We start from the raw sequence: 21,216 nt of genomic DNA, 5'->3' as shown, positions 1-21,216 counted from the left end.
TAATGATGATTTTTTGAGATAACAAATCAAAATATTTATACCCACAATGATGTAATGGATATTCCAAAAAAACACGCGGGGTTGACCAGAGTTGAAGTTTGTTTATGAGTGTGGAGGGAATGAGAGGATAATATAAATACCCAATTACAAGAAGATGAGAATAAGAGGGATCCTTCCGATAAAGAATACGAAAAGGGGATTGATAGTTTACCAGTTTATGAGGAATGATGTTGAGAAGATAAGTTGTCATTTGCAAAGCATGATGCCAAAAGTAAGGAGGAAGGGAAGCATGGGCCAACAAGGTACGAACAATGTTATTAATCCTACGGATTTGTGTTTTAGCTTTCCCATTTTAAGGAGATGTGTGAGGACATGACAATCAAAACGACAGACCATTAGCTCTACAGAAGTCCCCAAAGAGGCTATTATCAAATTCCTTGCCATTATCGCATTGAATATTCTTGATGTCCCACTCAAAGTGAGTTTGAATAAATGTCTTGAAAGTTAAAAATGTGGAAAAGGTTTGTGATTTATGCGATAAAGGAAACTTCCACAAGAATTTAGAATAATCATCCATAAACAAGACATAATATCGATGACTTGAGGAACTCAAAACGGGTGATGTCCAAAGATCACTATGTATTATATCAATTCGCATAAGAGTGCTAGAATTCAAAGCATAAAATGACAACTTAACATGTTTTCCAAGTGGAAAAAGAATAACAAATAGGAACATCTTTACTTAGATTACAATCAATCAATTTATTCTTCCTAAGGGAATTCAACACAGGTGCTCCCGGGTGACCCAAACGAACATGCCAAAGAGATGGTGCCAAAGTAGCAAAAGTAAATGGTGAAGTGATAGGATTGGTGATTAGATAAAGCTCTCCCCGACTGTTACACCTCATTACCATCCTCTCATCTGAAAATCCTTCATAGAAAATCCAAAGGGATCAAAATTAAAAGAGACAGAGTTATCAGTGGTAAATTTGCAAACGGACACCAAATTTTTAACTAGGTGAGGGCATGAAGGACATTATTTAAGTGTAAGGGAGGACAAGGGAAAGACAAAGTCGTGTGACCATAGACATGAATTGGAATTGATTGACCATTACCAATAATTATACCATGTTTATTGCTCTTATTAAAATAAGACGTGAGTTTACCTTAGTGGATGTCATGTGAGAAGTGGCACCGGTGTCTATGTACCAATTTGCATCTGGAGGAGTGATCCCAAGAGTATGCATGGCGGCTTCGATGTCCGTAGGAGTAGGGGCTGTCGTATAGGCTTGCTGAGTTGGGGGCCAAGAACATCCATTCGTGGTGGCTGTTGCTGTCCATAATTGGGTCGGGACCAGGAAGTTGAAGGATATGGACACGGTAGTATAGCCTAACGACCCCATGATGCCATCCACAGCCCCTACTGCCCGCCAGCCCATAGAGAATAGGGCGGAGGGTTCTGTCCCGCTGGCTGATGCCCAGTATCGCGGTTGTTGCCGTCTTCCAGCTGACCATCACGGCCTATATTACCACTGCTGCTGGCAGCTTCTTTGCCGCCTCCATAACCACCATTGTTGCCGCGATATTTTTCCCCATTATTGCTTCGGTTGTGGTTCTTCTTCCCACCATTAGAATTGCGGTTGGAAGATGAATTATCATGAACATCAGGAGGACCCTCAGAAGAGCGAGCAATTAAGGCAGCGAGGAGCTTTGGTACGCTTTCTTAGCACGGCCAGCCTCTTCAAGAGTAAGCATCGAACGGGCTTGATAAAATTTAGGCAACGGATCACGTTGGCGAATAAGAGTGGCCACACCTTGATAGGGCTCGGTAAGGCCAGAGACTAATTGAAGAACTAGTCGATAGTTAGTGACCGGAAAGACGACATTCTTGAGGTAATCCGCTAGAGATTTGAGATGTTGACAATAGGTAGAGACATTTGGAAAATCTGTCATGTCGACATGAGTGAAGTCGTACTCAAGGGTGATAGTACGAGAGTGTTTGTTATCCTGGAATATATCACGCAAGCGATTCCAAGCCTCCATCGCCGTGGTGTTGGGTTCAAGAATTGTATGCAAAAGATCATTAGAGATAGTAGCGTAGAGCCATGGGAAAACAGTAGCGTCCAGGATGGACAACAGTTCTTTGTCCTCCTCTTGTTGAGGTCGTTTCTCCGTGCCCGCTGCCGAAGGAATAATATGATCAATTTCCCGATGGGATCTTGCATGAATCTTAAAGAGTTCCGCCAGGAGAGGGGCGGCAGTAGCAGGAATCCGAGAAGAAGAAGAAGGTCGGATCGTGCCCTAGAAATCTGATACCATGAAAGAGATTAATTCATTGATTTATTTCATTAACTTCAATAGTTTATATACACAAATACAAAAGTATAATTAGGCTATAATTAAGAAAACTAAATATCTCTATATTAGGAACTAAATAAACTAAATATCTCTATATTAGAATCTAAATATATATAATCTGTTATAATATGTCAGAATATATTTTCATATATTATAACAAATTGTTTTGATTTGATCACTTCTAAATCAATGTTTCTTTGGTTGAGCCATATTATGTCAAACCTTTTTTGACTTCTTTAATTTTCTCAATTTCCTCCGTTAATATTTGTATAGAGGCAGACTCATATGGTGGGAAGGGGGTCACGGAATCCAATTAATTTCAAAAAACAAACTTTTGGATATATAGTTTGAGAAATGATCATATATTTTATTAGGCATTCTGAGACACAAAAGCTAGTATGAGGAATTGGTTGAAATCACTACTTAGCACCTCTTCTCAAGTTCTGTTTTCCTTTAATTTTTTTAATTTGTTTTTTGGTTAAAAACCCTATAAAAATGCATAAAACGTGGTGGGAGCAAGTTTTAAACAGGAGATCTCCAAGTGGGGCTCACAATCATCAGTCCACACTCCACACAGAGTAAGCTCTATTAAGTAGGGTTATTAAATTTATACATATCCATTCATTATTGACAAAAATATTATATTTTTATTGAAATTCTTTACTGAAAAATGTGTGACTATTTTCACAGATATTTTAATTGAAAAAATAATAGTAATGTTTTTACATGAAAATATTAGGAAACTTTCTAATATTTTAGCAAAAATCTGTTATACCTCCATGTGTTTTTGCAATAAACTGATTCGATGAAAAATGAATGAGAAAATCATATTGTACATCATAAATTTCTCATTATTTTGGGGTGGAAAAAATCTATGCGTCTAATAGTGGTTAGCATACCGACTCTACGTGTGTTTAATAAAATTTTTGAATAAAGAAATATGACAGTGACATCTTCGACTAATGTGTATTTATTTTTGATAATGCCCCATCGTCTCTTGTAATCATGAATCTTCCTATTTTCTGTCTATAGTAATATTATGGATGATGAGACAATGGTAAAATCACCTTGTATCTTATATTAAATAGATGTTTCCGTGGCTGACAATTAATAAACGGAAGTCATAATTAATCAAAACCCAATTAAATATAGTCACGTCACAAAATAATTTATTTATTTATAAAAAATAAAACTTAAAAGTGATGGAAATGAAAGAGGGAGTCCCCAAGGCTGGCAGAATAGCTAATAGGGGGGACGTGGGGGAATTTGGATGTTTTTGTGGAAAATGAGTGTCCAATTTATAACAAGTGTCTCTTTGTGGAATGCCCCTTTCGTGGTTAAAAGTCCTTCCACGTACATCAAGGTGCTTTAACCTTTTGTATATATAGACAGATGAAATGGTAATAAAATATGACTTGAACTATATATTATAATGAATACTCTGTGTACATCTTTGGGAGTGAGGAAAGGTTCATGGACTGAAGAAGAAGATTTTCTTTTAAAAAAATGCATTCACAAGTATGGTGAAGGAAAGTGGCATCTTGTCCCTGCTAGAGCTGGTAAACTAACAAACAACAACTATTATTTTTTTTGTATTTCTTTCTTTCTTAAATTTCACGTAAAAAATGCAGGTCTGAATAGATGTCGGAAGAGTTGTCGATTGAGGTGGCTCAATTATCTAAGGCCACATATAAAGAGAGGTGACTTTGAGCCAGATGAAGTGGATCTCATTTTGAGGCTTCATAAGCTCTTAGGCAACAGGCAAGTATACTTTAATCTCATATTCCAGAGCAATCATTTCACTTAAAAATTTATGATGTTAGAAATTTACTATACAACTTTTATTATCGCAATTATAATACCATGTCTTAACAAGTCCGATCGTGAGGCAGGTACGATTCTATTATACATGATGGTATATATGATGTTGATGAATATACGTAATCATATCATCTAAAAGTTACGTTATTTTGTATAGGTGGGCACTTATTGCTGGTAGACTTCCGGGAAGGACAGCGAACGATGTGAAGAACTATTGGAACACTCACTTTCAAAAGAAGTTAAATACTGTTGCTCCTCCTCCTCCTCCTTATCGTCAAAAGATTAATAATAAATGCGGAGAAATTAGTAAGAATGAAATAATAAGACCTCAACCTCGGAACTTCTCAAGAGCTAAGAAGAATATTTCTCATTGGTGCAACAACAAAAGTATGATCACAAACACATTAGACAAAGACGACGAACTCTGCAAAGAAATAGTAGTAAATATTTGTGACAAGACAACAGGCCGAGAAACAACGTTGTCGTCTATAGACGACGATGGAGTTAAATGGTGGACAAGTTTACTGGAAAATTGCAATGAAATTGAAGAAGAAGAAGCTATAACTAATTATGAAAAAACACCAACAACGTTGTTGCACAAGGGATACAATGGTGAAGGCAACTCCATGGAACAAGGACAAAATGATGATTGGGATGAATTTTCGGTTGATATTGACTTATGGAATCTACTTAATTAAAGAGATATGTAATGGCAATATTAATATTGTAAACTTGTAATAGGGATGTAATTGTCCTTTACACTTTATATCGCAACTACAAGTGTTAGGAATGTAATTTTGAATATTATAGAATTATTATAAGTGCAAGCACTCTATTTTTATAAAATGTGTGATTTTTAGGCTATGTAATTTTGGGATGAAAATAAATATCGAAGAATCGAAAAATTAGATTAAATCGATTTGGTGGTTTGGTTCTTTGATTTTGATTCTTCGATTTTTTAGTTTGGCTCTTTTGAACTTTGATTTGATATTTTGATTAATCATATAAGTGTAAAATAAATACCGATTGAATGGTTAGGATTTTAATAGTTCAATATCTCGGTAAGGGCATGATTAATGAGTTGTTTTTCTGCTTGTAAAATGAGCTATTTTTTAATTATTCAAAATAGGCTTCTTCTTTTTTTCTTTTTTTTTTTGTAAATATTGGCCCAGTTAGAAACACATGAGTTATATTTTTCTATTCTAAATCATTTAATGCTATTAATATTATGCTAATATTACCTAGCTCACCGAGGCAAACACAACATACACATTTCACCACTTAAAGCATTGATTTGTAGGAATTGTGCGACATGCAAGCATTAAGATTAAAGTGTCGTTTGGCCCAAATATATTTGGAAAAAACTTTTAAAAAAAAATAAAAATTAGTGTTTGGCCATATAACTTGACAAATATATTTGGCAAACATCCCAAGTTCCCAAGTTCTACAAAAAAATTAGTATTTGGGCAAAATTCTAATATTTGGAAATTTTTTAAAATTTAAAAATTATCCCAAACTTTTATATTTTATAAAAAAAAACATAAGTTATTAATTCCAACTAATATTTATCTACCTACTTACTCCATTAACGTGACCAATCAACGCCATTAAATAACATCTCTATCTATTAATAAAAGAATGGTTTGTTACTACCTCCTCTGGAAAAGAATATTTTGAGTGACAAAATTGAGAAAAAAGAACAATTTATTTTTAATGCAATTAATGTATTGTTCTTGCCCATATTGTTATTTTGTTGTTGTTGATTGTTATCAATTATGTTATAATTTTTTTTAACGGAACATGTTCATTATAAAATGATAATACAAACTTATAGGTATGTCACGACCCAACCCCGCGGGCCGTGACGGGTGTCCGAAATGGACACTCGCATATACCCTTGCTAGCTATAAGTATACATGTCTCCTATTTGAGTCATAGCGTGCCAACATGCAAGACAATATATAAGCCGACGAGGCTATCGTAACATATAGGCACAACTATTCACATATACATATACAACCCACATATATATATATACACAACCCACGTACATGTCCACCGACCTCTAAGAGTAAGAACAGTAACATAAGGTGGGACAGGACCCCGCCGTACCCGTAATCACATAAATATATATACATAAAAGGTTTAGTACCAAAATTCGGCTCCGATTCAATGGAGCTTCTTCCAAATTTGCTGAGTGGAATTCTAAGCTGGCGGATCCCCAAAGCGCGCGCCTGTACCTGCGGGCATGAAACGCAGCCCCTCTAGAAAGAGGGGGTCAGTACGACATATGTACTGAGTATGTAAAGTATAAAACATCAAAAGGAGGGCATAGCTAACATAGGGATGCATGAGCAAGTATAAGCGCTTTTTGTAGACTTTGTGCATTCTCCGTCTGTGGCTTTCTATGGACCATGCCAAAAGAAGAAAGAGAATAAGCTTTACATATCATCTACTTTCCCTCATAGAGTCATTATATACATATGTGCCGTGGAATGTACGGCCCGATCCTTAGATAGTAACATATATCATACTTGGCCCATCAAGGGACTCGGTACCATAAACATATTGTCATAACATCATAACTTACGTCAAGGGCATATCAAGAGGGAAGAAGGGTAGCTCTATTTACTCATGCCAAAGACATGGCAAGAGAAAAAAGGGATTCACATACCTTTTTTGGAATTAATTGAAATACGGCTTGCCTTGATACCTCCTTAACCTATTGACATAAAAGTAATACTAAGATTAATAGTCTTTCACTTTCCAATATCCCACTCTACAACCAAGTACTAATAGGAGTCATTTCCTTATCCATTACTCCCGAAAATCGAGTAACATTTCCCCTATAACTTCAACATCTCCGAGATTTCAACTCGGCCACAATGTCAACAACCATACCAACAACAACAACCAGCAGCATATTTACAAGTAATTCACTTCAACTTTACACAATACAAGCTCTAAACTACGATACAAAAATAGAGTTTTTAATCTATATTTCGCAAAATCTTTAACCATATCAAACGGAGGGTCGTGTGGCTGGAACCAGTAGCACCCACACCCTTTTTAAATCACTTTAAAGCCCTGCAACATGCAACCCCACCAGTTGCACCCGTAGCACCACAATGGCAACACAATACGCGACTTTGATTTAGCTACTACGACTTTAATCTAGTTTGTTTCTATCGTCAAGCATCCTTATGCAATTTTTCTACTTCAACATTATTTAATACATGTAATATACCCCATAACATCATCATAACCTCCAGTTCGAAAGAGATATTTTACCTTACCCGAAACTCGTCAAAACTTGCCGGAACTCGCCTTAGAATTACCTTTAGCGCAGCTGAAACTTCGAGGCTATTTGGTAACGTTTTGGGCTGCTCCAAATCATAATATTTTCATTACTAACACCTTCATAACATCGTGGTGCACCCTAGATAATTAATTCACATAACGAAACCGGAGGACTTACCTTTTTTCTCCCAAATTGTAGCCCTCTTTCTTCTAGCTTAAGGTTTCTTCTTCTTTTTTTTCTCTAGATCATTCTTGAATGTAGATGAAATGTATGGATAAAGATGACTTAAAATTCATCAACATATATATATATATATATATATATATATAGGCTACTTTGCGAATTTTCTATTTTGCCCTTTGCCTTTCCCAATATTTCCACACTATTAATGTTCATAACCAACTTGTATATTAAAATAAATTTTGAAAGATGGTCATTCCCTTAACTTCACCACGGCTACCTTAAAATATCCAACGGTATAAAATACGGGATATAACAAGGTATTTTTAATAATTTTTAAAACTTACATGTATAAAATAATATTTTTTGGAATAGTCAAATATTTTTAGAAAAATTTGTGGTCAAACGTATGGTGATATTGATGAAGTATTATAAAATCCTACAGTGGATGCTCCATTTAAGAGAATAGGATCCACTAGTGTCAAATTGTCTTGTCTCTGTCTCTTATCTTTTGATATCCTTGGATATAAATAGCCTTTACAGATTATGGAATTAATACACACTAAAGAAGAAACATAACTCTTCTACTTCTTTCTTCTTCTACAAATCTCTCTTTGTTTCTCTTACTATCTCTCTTTCTTATTAATTTGCTAAATTAATTTATTTTATAACACGTTATCAGAAAGAAACTCCATCACTTAGAACTATTTTAAAAAGGTAACAAAAGGGTAAGAACTTTATTTTCTTAAAATGTATAATATCTCTAAACTTGAATTTGTTGCTCTTGGTATATCTAAAAAATGCTACTCATCATGGCACTAAATGTCAAAATACACCTAGAATCGATGAGTCTGATAGACACCATTAAAGATGACAATAAGGCATCTAGTCAAGACCATGCCAAAGCCATAATATTTCTCCGCCACCATCTTGAAGAGGGGCTAAAATTATAGTACCTCACATTAAAAGACCCCCTTAAACTATGGAAGAATGTAAAAGAAAGATATGACCACCTGACGTTGGTCATCCTTCCACAGGCACATTATGATTGGCTCAATTTGAGATTAATGGATTTTAAAAATATAACTAAATATAATTTTGCCTTATTTAGAATTATAGCACAGTTAAATTTATGCGGAGAAGAAATCACTGAGCAAGACAAACTTGAAAAAACATACTCCATATTTTCACCCATGAATATGCTCCTGCAGATATATCGCGAAAAGTATTTTAAAAAATATTCTAAATTACTCTCTCACCTTTTTATTGTTGAACGACATAACGAATTGTTAATGAAAAATTATGATAGTCAGCCCGTTGGTTCTTTGTCACTCCCTGAAGTAAATTAAGCAAACTATAACCAACGATAAAGAGGTCATGGCCCAGTCGTGGCCGTGGTCGAAGAAGAAATTATAATTATGATGCTCGTTTGGCACCGAAAAATGATTAGCAATACAAAAGGAAGAGTGAAAAGCAAGAAGCTATACCAAAAAAAAATTTAGAAAGTATATGTCATAGATGTGGAGGTATGAGGCATTAGTCACGGACCTACCGGTCATCAAAACATTTGATTCAACTATATTATACATCCCTGAAGATAATATTGAGCATATGCATCTGGATGTAGCAGATTTCTTCAATTTCCCAGAAGGAAATATGAATATTGATAAGCTTGAAAATTTTTAAATAATTTTATAATATGTTTATATTTTTCTAATTCATGAAAATAAATAAAATTTGTATAATAAATCATGTTTTAATTATAATGTTTACTTTATTTCTTTTTGAAGAAAAATATGGATATGCCTCAAATTTTGTTTTGATCAATGATCAATCACGAGGATATTTGTGTAATTGATAGTGGAACGACTCATGTCATTTTTAAAGACGAGAAATATTTTTTCTACTTGCTTAGAAGAAAAGAAAATATTACTACAATTTCTGGTAATTCGAAAATGATTCAAGGCTCCGGAAGAGCTACTATATTTCTTCCTAAGGGGACAAAGATTGTTCTAGAAAATGCATTGTTCTCTTCTAAATCCCCAAGAAACATATTAAGTTTTAAAGATATCCGCAGAAATGAATATCATATTGAGACACAAAATGAAATGAATATTGAATACCTTGGTCTAACCACGAGTGTTTCAGGTCAGAAATATATTTTGAAAAAATTACCAAATTTGTCGTCTGGCATATATTATTCAAAAATTAGTGAAATTAAAGCATATTTGATCATAAACCAGAAGTTTACTGATCTAAATACATTTGTGCTATGGAATGAACGAATAGGTCATCCTGGATCAATAATGATAAGACGAATTCTAGAAAATGCAACTAGACATCCGTTAAAGAACCTGAAGATTCTTATTTTTGATGAATTTTTATATGCTGCTTGTTATCAGGGAAAATTAATTGCATTACCATCAACCCTAAAGTTTGGCATCGAATCTCCTGGCTGTTTAGAGCATATACATGGGGATATATGTGGACTTATTCATCCACCTAGTAGATTGTTTAGATATTTTATGGTCCTGATAGATGCATCATCAAGATGGTCTCATGTGTGCATCTTATCATCTTGCAACCTGGCGTTTGCGAAGTTATTAGAACAAATAATAAGATTAAGGGTACAATTTCCAGATTATCTAATTAAAGTTATTCGCCTTGATAATGTTGGAGAATTTACATCCCAAGCTTTTGATGATTATTGCTTATCAATTGGGATAAAAATTAAACATCATGTTGATGTTCATACTCAAAATGGCCTTGCAGTGTCATTTATTAAGCGCCTACAATTGATAGCAAGACCTCTACTTATGAAAACAAAATTGTCGATTACTGTTTGAGTCATGCTATCTTACATGCAGTAGCACTTATATGTCTCATACCGATAAATTATAATAAATACTCTCCGTCATAATTAGTATTTGGTCATAAGCCAAATATAGCCCATTTATGAATTTTTGGTTATGTAGTATATATGCATGTAGTACCACCACAACATACAAAAATGGTCCCTCAACGAAGATTAGGCATATATGTTGGGTTTGACTCACCCTCCATAATTCGCTACCTTCAACCATTGACAAGAGACTTATTTACTGCTCTATTTATAAATTATCAATTTGATAAAATAACTTTTCCGCAATTAGGGGGAGAGAAAAAGGAACCCATAGGGGGAGAGAAAACGGAACCCAAAAGAGAAAGAGAAATTGTGTGGAAGTTTCATCACTATCTCATTTTGATCTACGTACCCCCACATGCGAGCAGGAGGTCAAAAAGATCATCCACTTATAGAAAATAGAAAATCAAATGCTAGATGTATTTACTAATTTGAAACGAATAACTAAGTCACATATCCCTGTAGTGAATGTGTCTATCCGGAGTATTGTCCCAAAAGGACCATCTACTAGTATCATAGCTTCTGAATCCCAAATGTGTCTGAAGCGTGGTTGACCATTGGGTTCAAAGGATAACAAATCCTAGAAAGAGAAGCATGAGAAATAATAAAGATGATACTACAAAAGAACCTCCTGAAAAAGTTAAGATTTGAGTAATCCTGATATTCCTGAAGAAATCAGTGAACCCGAGACTGAAGTGAATGAAGAAATTTCAATAAGTTCTACCGGTGATAAGATAAATTTAGATAGATAGAAAATTATGATGGATAATATTTTTACATATAATGTTGCACTTAACCTCATGCAATATGGCGAAAGTCTTAAGCATTAATCTGTTGAAGAATATCGACGTAGATGTGATTGGTCAGAATGGAAAAAGGCAATTCAATAAGAATTAGACTCACTAGCTAAACGTGAGGTTTTTGGACCTCTAGTTCAAACCCTTGAAGGTATAAAATCAGTTGGCTAAAAATGAGTTTTTGTGCAAAAATAAAATGAGAGAAATGAAATTGTAAGATACAAGGCAAGCCTTGTTGCAGATGGATTCTCTCAAAGACCCGGGGATCAACTATGAAGAAACATATTCACTTGTTATAGATGGAATAACTTTTCGATATCTCATTAGTTTAGTTGTACATAAATATCTTGAAATACATCTAATGAATGTAGTTACAGCTTACCTTTATGGTTCACTTGATAATAAAATTTACATAAAAATTTCAAAATGATTAAAATTGTCTGAAGCATGTACTAAGTCTAGAGAGATGTACTCAATAAAATTGCAAAGATCATCACATAGTCTGAAACAATCAGCGCGTATGTGGTATAATCGACTTAGTGAGTATTTGATAAATGAAGGTTATATAAATGATATTATTTGTTCATGTATTTTTATTAAGAAAACAGAATCAGAGTTTGTTATAATCGTTGTTTATGTTGATGACATAAATCTCATTAGAACTCCTGAAGAGGTCCAAAAGGCAATTGAATATCTAAAGAAAGAATTTGAGATGAAAGATCTTGAAAAGACAAAATTTTGTCTGGATATGCAAATTGAACATTTAGCAGACGAGGTCTTTGTCCACCAATATGCCTACACTGAAAAAAAAATTAAAATGATTTTATATGGACGAAGTATATCTATTAAGTAATCCAATGGTTGTTCGATCACTTAAAGTGGATAAAGATTCATTTCGACCTCCAGAAGAGAATGAAGAACGTCTTGGTCCTGAAGTACGATATGTCAGTGCTATTGATGCACTTATATATCTTGCTAACGCAACTAGGCCTGATATAACATTTTCTATTAATTTATTGGCAAGGTATAGTTCATCTCCAACACGAAGACATTGGAACGGTGTCAAGTATATTTTGCGATACCTAAAGGGTACCATTGATATGGATTTGTTTTATACTAACAAAGGTTGTGCATACTTTATTGGTTATGAAGATGCAGGTTATTTATCATACCCAGTGACAGAGCTACCTTATGCCGAGGGGTTCATCCGAACCCCATTCGGCAAAAATTTATACCATTTATATATGGTTAAAATATTTTGTATGTATATAAAGTAGATATCGAACCCCCTTCGACTAGCCTGTGTGTTTACTTATTCAGATTTTAAACCCTCTTATTCAGAATTCTGACTCCGCCACTAATCATACCCATATAAAACTCGATCTCAAACAGGCTATATATTTACATACAGAGGAACTACTATATCATGGCGATCTACAAAGCAGCCTATTGTTTCTACTTTTTCAAATCATGCTAAAATAATAGCAATTCATGAAACAAGTAAAGAATGTGTGTGATTGAGATCAATGATACAGTTAATCAAAGAAAGATGCGGCCTGGAAAATAATATCAAATTACACACAGTTATATTCGAAGACAATGTTACGTGCATAGCTCAATTGAAAGGTTGCTTCATAAAAGGAGACAGAACGAAATATATTTCACCAAAATTATTCTTCACACATGATCTCCAGAAGAATGGTGCTATTGATGTACAACAAGTTCGTTCGAATGATAATCTTGAATATTTATTCACAAAGGCATTACCAACATCGACTTTTGAGAAGCTAAAATATAAAATTGGAATGCGTCGTCTCCAAAATATCAAATAAAGTCTTCATGAGGGGAAGTAGAATACACATTGCACTCTTTTTTTTTAGTCTAGATTTTGTCCCACATAGTTTTCCTAGAAAGATTTTTAATAAGGTAGCAATCAATGCGTATTGAGAATAACTATATATATTTGTTCTTTCACTAGAATATTTCTTTTACATGAACATTCAAGGGGGAGTATTATAAAATCTTATAGTGGATGCTCTATTTAAAAGAATGAGACCACTAATGGCAAATTGCCTTGTTTCTGTCCTTTATTCTTTAATATCTTTGGCTATAAATAGCCTTTACAGATTATGGAATTACTACACCCTGAAGAAGAAATATGACTTTTCTATTTCTTTCTTCGTCACAAATCTCTTTTTCTTTCTCCTATTATCTCTCTTTCTTATTAATTTATTAAGCTAATTTATTTTATAACATAAAGATAATATATTTATTTATTTATTCGAATAAAAGAGAAGAGGACAATTCTATAATTTGCCCAAATAAAGAAAGTCTAGTCATTGGCCCACCAATGAAAGGAGACATTTTTTCCCCAATTTTGTAGAAAGAAAAAAAGCAATACTACTATCTCTTTAGGTAATGTAGGGTTAAGGGTTAAAATATAGCTAAAATGTTTATTTTGTGAGTTTTCTATATGAACTATCATTCAATAGTAAGTGAAATATATCTTAACTAATTTTTGATAATATGTGTACATTCTTTTTTTTGTTTAATTCTTTTTATGTGGCATTCCAAATAATTCCATCGAGTCAAATCTAGATAAATTTAGTGCTGGGCATAAAATACCGAAAACTGAATTACTGAACTGAACAGCTACTTCGATATTTTGGTATTCGATAATTTGGTAATTCGGTTCGGTATTCGGTACCAAAATCATATTTTTGGTATTCGGGTTCGGTATTCGATATTTATGTTTATATCGTTCGGTATTCGAAAAATACCGAATATCGAATTTAAATGAGTAAATTAGCAGCCCATTATATTATGTTGGGCTAAAGGAGTGTAGAAATTAGAAAAGGCCCATTATCAAGAAATGTTTAGGTCCAAACCCAAATGAAATCACTAAGTAACTCTAACTCCCTAAGTTAACTCTTATAGTTGTATAATTGTATTCAGAATTCACAAATACAAAGGCAGCTATCAGCTAGCGTCTTCACTCTTCACTCTTCAGTGCTTCAGTCCTTGGTCTCCTTCAGACCTTCACAGCTTTCAGCCTTTCAGTGCTTCACAGTTCACTCCTTCACAGAGGTAGCGACGTAGCGTCTTCAGATTTCAGTGCTTCAAGCCTTCACTTCTTAGTCTCCTTCACAGCTTTCAGCCTTTCAGTGCTTCACTCCTTCACAGCTTTAATGCTTTACTCCTTCACAGCTCTATTTCTCTGGTCTGCGCTCGCCCTTCAGTCCTTCACAGATCACAACTTCACTCTTTCAGTCTTCACAACTCTATTTCTGATTTCTCTGCTCTCCCTTCACAATAAAGGTGTTGTATAATTAATGTTAATTTTTGCATAGGATTTTTATAGTATAAGAATATTAAGTGTTCCATTTTAAGAAAATAAACGAAGGTCGAAGGGTGTTTACAAGGATGAAATTGAGTCACAGACTCACATTACAAAGATGTTTTTAAAACTTCTGATACCATCTGCTCATGCTTCATTTAAGGGGCTTTCGATAATATATTATGAAAAAGACATGCAAGTACAACAAAACAATAATTTTGCCTAAATCCTAAACATGAATGCACGCAACTGCTGATCCAAAAATGTTTCCATCGTATCCAGTGGGGCATAATTTTCAGTTTTTAGAACAACAAAAAACAAATAAAAACAATCTTCTCATTTTATCAAGTTGTTCTATCTTGTGGAATTGTCAGAATCAATAAAACCTAAGGTCTAATCTTTTTGTGGAATTGTTACACAGGTTTAGCGCAAATTGTTCTATCAGAATTCAGAGATGAGCAAGATGATATATGTTCTTTTTTTATTTTGTTTTACACTTCCAATTTATGTCTTATAACATTTGTAATCTCTTTTATGTTTAGATGGAAGATAAAACAAGTCGAACAACTAATGTCGCACCTCTGGCACTTACTGAGTCTCTTGATTCAACACCAGAAGTTGAACAACATTCAGTGACTGTGAAGAGGAAAGCTATAGAATCAAGATCTGCTGCTTGGCCGCATTATGATAAGCTCATAGAAGATGGAATTAATAAAGCAAAGTGCAAGCATTATGGTAAAGTTCTCTTAGCTGATTCAACTAAAAATGGAACAAGTGGACTGAATAAACATTTGAAAACTTGTCCTAAAAATCCAAATAAGGTTAACACTTCCAATTCTAAGTATAAACAATCAAATTTAAACTTTCTATTAGAAGGTGAAATACGTGATGGGACAATTTAGACTTTTGATCAAGAGGTATCTCGGAGGGATTTAATTGAGATGTTAATCCTTGATGAGCTTCCTTTTCATTTTGTTGAAAAGGAAGGTTTTAAGAAGTTTATGAAAAAACCCAACCATTATTCTGAGTTCCCTCCCGTAGAATAGTGACTAGGGATTGTTATGTAGTTTTTGGTGAAGAGAGACAAAAGTTTATGAAGTATTTGAAAGAAACATCACCGAGAGTTTGTCTAACCACCAACACATGGACTTCTATACAGAGAATAAATTATATGTGTTTGACAGTACACTTTATTGATAGTGAATGGCTTTATAAATGAATTTTAAACTTTCGGGTTGTTACTAGTCATAAGGGTGACGAAATGGCCCGTTGTATTAGTAAGTGTTTGCTTGATTGGAAATTGGAGAAAATAATCACTATAACTGTAGATAATGCTTATTCTAATGATGTCATAGTGAAAGAGTTAATTGGGGATCTAACATGAAATGTGGCAACCATCTTCACGTTAGATGTATGACTCACATTTTGAATCTTATTGTGCAAGATGACATGAAAAAAATTGGTTCATCTATCAAAAATGTTAGGCAAATGGTAAAATATGTTAGACAATCTTCCGCAAGAATTAGAAAATTTGCAGAATGTTGTGAACTAAAAAATATAGACAGTAAGAAGTCATTATGTTTAGATGTTTCAACCTGGTGGAATTTGACCTACTTGATGTTGGATGCTGCACAATATTTTGAGAGTGCATTTGATAGGTTTGATCTTGAAGATGGTGGATTGTCAACTTATCTTGCTAATCATGTTTGTGAAGATGGAAGTGTTGCAGGTGTACTTGAAAGTGATGATTGGCAAAAGATGAGAAATATGATAATATTTCTTAAAAGGTTTTATGATGTAACTGAAAAAGTTTCAGGTTCACTCTACGTCACTTCTAATGGTCACTTTGAAGATATAGTTGAGCTTCACAATCATTTAAGAAAGTGTATGGAAGATAATGATCCTTCTTTGGAAAAAATGGGAGAAAAATGAAAGAAAAGTTTGTCAAGTATTGGGGTGCTCCTGAAAAAATGAATAAAGTGCTTTTTATTGCCTCTATCTTCGATCCTCGTAACAAACTTGAGTATGTTGGCGACGCACTTGAGGATAAGTTTGGAGATGAAAAAAGGAATGAAATAAAAGATAAAATGGTGATTTACATAAAATCTATATTTGAAGAGTATGTAGCAAAATTCTCTAATGCATCTCGACGCTCATCTTCTCTTTTTGATTTATCGGGTCAGACATCGGATTCATCTATATCTAACACTAGCACAAAATCAACAAAAGTGAGAAATATGATCCAAATGAAGAGGAACAAACAAGATGGTACAGGTTTGGGTGGTAAGTCGTAGTTGAAAAAGTATCTTAGTGAAGAACTAGAGCCGAATGATGATAACGACAATTTTGATATCTTGTCGTGGTGGAAAGCTCATTCTCCTAGATATAAAATTCTTTCTGAGATGGCTCGTGATGTGTTGGCAATTCCAATTTCTAGTGTGGCATCGGAATATTCCTTTAGCACCAGGGACCGTATTCTTGATTCATTTAGGAGTTCTTTGACTCCAAAATTGGTGCAAACTGTTATTTGTCTTCAAGATTGGCGTCGAAATGAGCCTTATCCCATAAATGTTGAAGAAGATTTTAATGATCTTATGAAACTTGGACTTGGTATGTTTTTCAGTTTTTGTATTTTATTTTTATATTTTTTTACTTAGTTTAATTGTTGACACATTTTAAATTCTTTTTAGCTATGGATGATATTGATATCTCAAAAGATTCCCTCATTCTTGATTTGTAATCGCATATCAACATATCAACTTGGCATTGACTAAATTGTTCAAGCTGAGAACTGTAGAAATTGTGAAGTTTACCTGTGGTCTGTGGAAGTTTTAAAGTTTACCTGTGGGCTGTGGATGTTCTGAAGCTATGAATGTTCTGAAGTTTACCTGTGGAAGTGAAAGCATATTTCTGATCAGTTATGGATGCTCTGGATGTTCTGACTTCTGAAGAAAGAAGTGTGTCAACATGGAGATGCTGGTGGATGATGACAAGTTTGTAGGTAACATCTCTTTCTTTTTGGCTGAGTGGCCTTGTTCTACAGTCCAAATATATGCAGCAGCAGCACCCAGTCCAAATATATGCAGCACCTAGGTCAGTTATATATATGCAGGACCCAGTCTAAATATTAATAAGTTAATATGGTGATGATCTTTGTTCCTTGACTTGCGTTTGACACAAGTGCACTCGTCAAAGTTGTCAACACTCTCTGCTGATTTATAGCAGCATTGGGTATGTATTTTATCATGCAAGCAATAAACTAGTATGTGACATTCTTGTACTTGTTTCTGATATTCGACTTTCATAATCCCTTCTGAAACTGTGTGCAATTCTTGAAAAAAAATGAAGCATGAGGTTCTATTTGTCAAAAGTATGGCATTTCTGCCTTTGTAGGTTTTCAGGAATTTTGTTCTGTTTTTCTATGATTTTTGAAGGGTTACAGTATCTGCTTTGGCTGTTGCAAAAAGAGTGGCTACAGAAAGGGGAGAACCTCTTAGTGACTCAGTATGTTACTATTCTTCTCTACTCTAAATCCCTTTTTAGGGGCTTTTGGTTAAGCTTTCACTGAATGAGACGGTCATAAAAGTTGAAATTTTATTTTGGTACGATTAAATTTGGAAGCTTCTTTATATTAGTCGTTGTTCTTCACAAAGTATTTTTGGTAGGTTGGTTATAAAGTACGATTAGAAAGGGTGAAAAGAAAAAATACACATTTGCTATTTTGTACAAGTGGTATTTTGCTTCGTCGTCTTCTCAGTGACCGCAATCTTGATGGTATAACCCATGTTTTCGTTGATGAAATTCATGAACGAGGCATGAATGAAGGTAGCTGAATTGGCAAATTAGGTCTCTGATTTTGGTTTTCTTATGAAAGCATTTCCAATGCATTGAACATTTGTTTCTCATTCTTCATCAGATTTCCTGTTGATTATGTTGAAGGATCTTCTTCCACGATGCCCAGATTTGAGATTGATTATGATGACTGATGAGTGCTACTCTTAATGCTGAATTATTTTCCAATTACTTTGGAGGAGCACCTATGATTCACATCCCAGTAAGCACCAACTTGGATCACCAGTCAGTTCTTAGGCACGTTTGAAAGTACTACACCACTCAACTCAGAACTATGGTTGCTCAGTGTCTTAATTGGTGCTGCAAGCCTGCTTGTTGCAGTAATATTGAAGTTGATACCTATTGAACATAAGAATACCTATTCAAAGATCACTGATTAGCACCCTGGCTCAGTTGTATACTTATATTCTCAGTTGTATTCGATCCATTGCTTAGTTTGTTATTAAAAATCTTCACCTCTTTTATTTTTGTTATTATGAATATGATGTACTAACATATTCCGTGTGGACTTCGACTTCAATATGGTATTACCGAATATCGTACCGAACCAAATTTTATTTTACCGATTACCGAATTACCGAACCGAAGTTTGAAAGTTCGGTATTTGGTATATACTTTAAATTACCGATTACCGAATTACCGAATTCAAACTTTAAAAATACCGAACCGAATACCGAACGCCCACCCCTAGATAAATTAATATTAGATTAAAAGTCAATATTAAAAGTTAAAAGTATCACCGTGTAAATCAATTTTATTTCAACTGTGATATCTACCATCTTCTTCTCCACCTTAATAGTCGTGGTCTCGTCTCTGACGTGACATCGATATCTCCGACTTGAAAAGGAAAGTTTAGGATTTTCATAAAGTGAATTAAAAATATATTTTAAAAATTAATGTTTCAGCAATTAGACTTGTTGTTATATATGCCAAGTGAACAAAAATTTTATGGACAAGCGCGTCTTAAAGCATTTCTAGACAAATTTTGATCTGGTTAACATCTAGGTGCATTTTGTAACTATTGAGTGATAGTTCAAGTAGAAAACTCATACTCTCAATGATTCAGGTATGAAACTCAATAAAGTAGGATAGTTTAGATGTCTTTTTGACCCTTAATTCTTCTGTAATGTATAATTATTTAATATCTCGAGGCTTAATACATGATATGAGCAAATCAAAAATTAAAAATTTTAATTTATGAATTTTAAATTACAATATTTTTTACTGACTAAATTTTGAATAAAATATTTATACATTTTAAATAAAATTTTAAATATAAATATAAAATTACTGAATTTAGTCGTAACTTTAAACACTGGATGTCCCATCTATAATTTGTGGGTAACGAAATTGGAAACAATTAATTGTCGAGTCACTGTTGTCATCTTATAAACGTGGTTTCATAAACTTCGAAAATTGGCTAAGATTATACATCAGATCATTTCAAATAGAATGTACAACAGTTTTAATATTAAAAAAATACCTGGCATTTATGGCGTATAATACGTATAATTCAGGGAAGATGTAATAATTCTGAAGGTCATTTTTGAAAATTCTCGTAAAATGGGCATTTTACCCCTTTCGATAGTTGTCCCGAGTCATTTATAATCTGTTTTGGGGGTTGGTTTTGGAAAATTCTTTGAAAAGATGAAGTTTTGGAAGTTTTTGAGTTTTAAAGGGTTAAAGTGTTCAAAAGTAGTATTTGGGACCAACCGGAGCTATGAGTCTCGGAATGAAATCCTGTCGATTCCATCAGCTCCGAAGTATGGAGTTTGGTCTAGAAGAGTTGACGGAATCAGATTTGGGGTTGTAACAAAGATTTGAGGTCTTGAGTTGTGAATTCTTGAAATTTTGATCATAGGGTTGACTTTGGTCAATATTTGGAGATTCGATGCTTGGAAATAAATTCCGACAACTTCGTTGGATTCGGGGGAAGATTTTAGGTCTAAATGAAAATAAAAACCTTGTGCCCTTTTTGGGATTTCAAAAAGATTTTTTGAAATTAAATTGAAAAGATTTCTTGATTTTTCTTTAAAAAATAAGTGGCGACTGACTGAAAAACTGACTTTTTCATAAAAAAGTTGAAATCAATTTTACTATTTTTCAAATATAACAAAAACAATCATATAAGAAGACATGGACATATATAAGAAATATCATATACAAGGAAGGAAGTAGTGAGATATAATTGATTGCATTTTAAAAGTAGTGAAATTGTAAAAAAACATATACATTACATGAAATTAATGAAAATTTCATTGATTGTATTCATAAGATCGATTGAATAAGAGACGAGATGACCATCACCAAGAAAATAGCAAAGAACATGCTAATTTTGAGATGACTTAGTTATTGAAAATTAGGATACAAGTTACCGGATACTATTGAAAGATAACCTATGTTTTTTGACCGCATAAATTTGAGACACAAATATTGATTCGAGCTCAATTAGCAACTTACAAATTATATAAAGTGTCAGCATCAAGATCTCGGTGGGACTAATAAGAAACTTTATAAATTAAAAAATGTTTGGATACTATTTCACGGTTATATGAATCTAAAGAATACGCATACACATGCAATGTAAGTGCGGTGAATCTAGTGTATATATATATATATATATATATATATATATATATTATTTTTTATTTCTTTTCATTTCTCACTT

General features: G+C 33.7%; 1 protein-coding gene and 1 pseudogene across 1 annotated transcript; one reads left to right on the top strand and one right to left on the bottom strand.

Moving 5' to 3' along the window:
* Window positions 1-1,420: 1,420 nt before the first annotated feature.
* LOC129875573 (uncharacterized) lies at window positions 1,421-3,139 on the bottom strand (annotated as a pseudogene).
* Window positions 3,140-3,764: 625 nt separating this feature from the next.
* LOC129876289 (transcription factor MYB1-like) lies at window positions 3,765-5,008 on the top strand. The gene is made up of 3 exons (XM_055951677.1): window positions 3,765-3,917; window positions 3,990-4,119; window positions 4,337-5,008. The coding sequence occupies exons 1-3, from the start codon at window positions 3,791-3,793 to the stop codon at window positions 4,875-4,877; spliced, it is 798 nt and encodes a 265-aa protein (XP_055807652.1). The 5' UTR covers window positions 3,765-3,790; the 3' UTR covers window positions 4,878-5,008.
* Window positions 5,009-21,216: the final 16,208 nt, after the last annotated feature.

Source organism: Solanum dulcamara, chromosome 12 (genome assembly GCF_947179165.1).
Source record: "Solanum dulcamara chromosome 12, daSolDulc1.2, whole genome shotgun sequence".
Lineage (NCBI taxonomy): Eukaryota > Viridiplantae > Streptophyta > Magnoliopsida > Solanales > Solanaceae > Solanum > Solanum dulcamara.
This window is presented reverse-complemented; position numbering and strand designations above follow the sequence as displayed.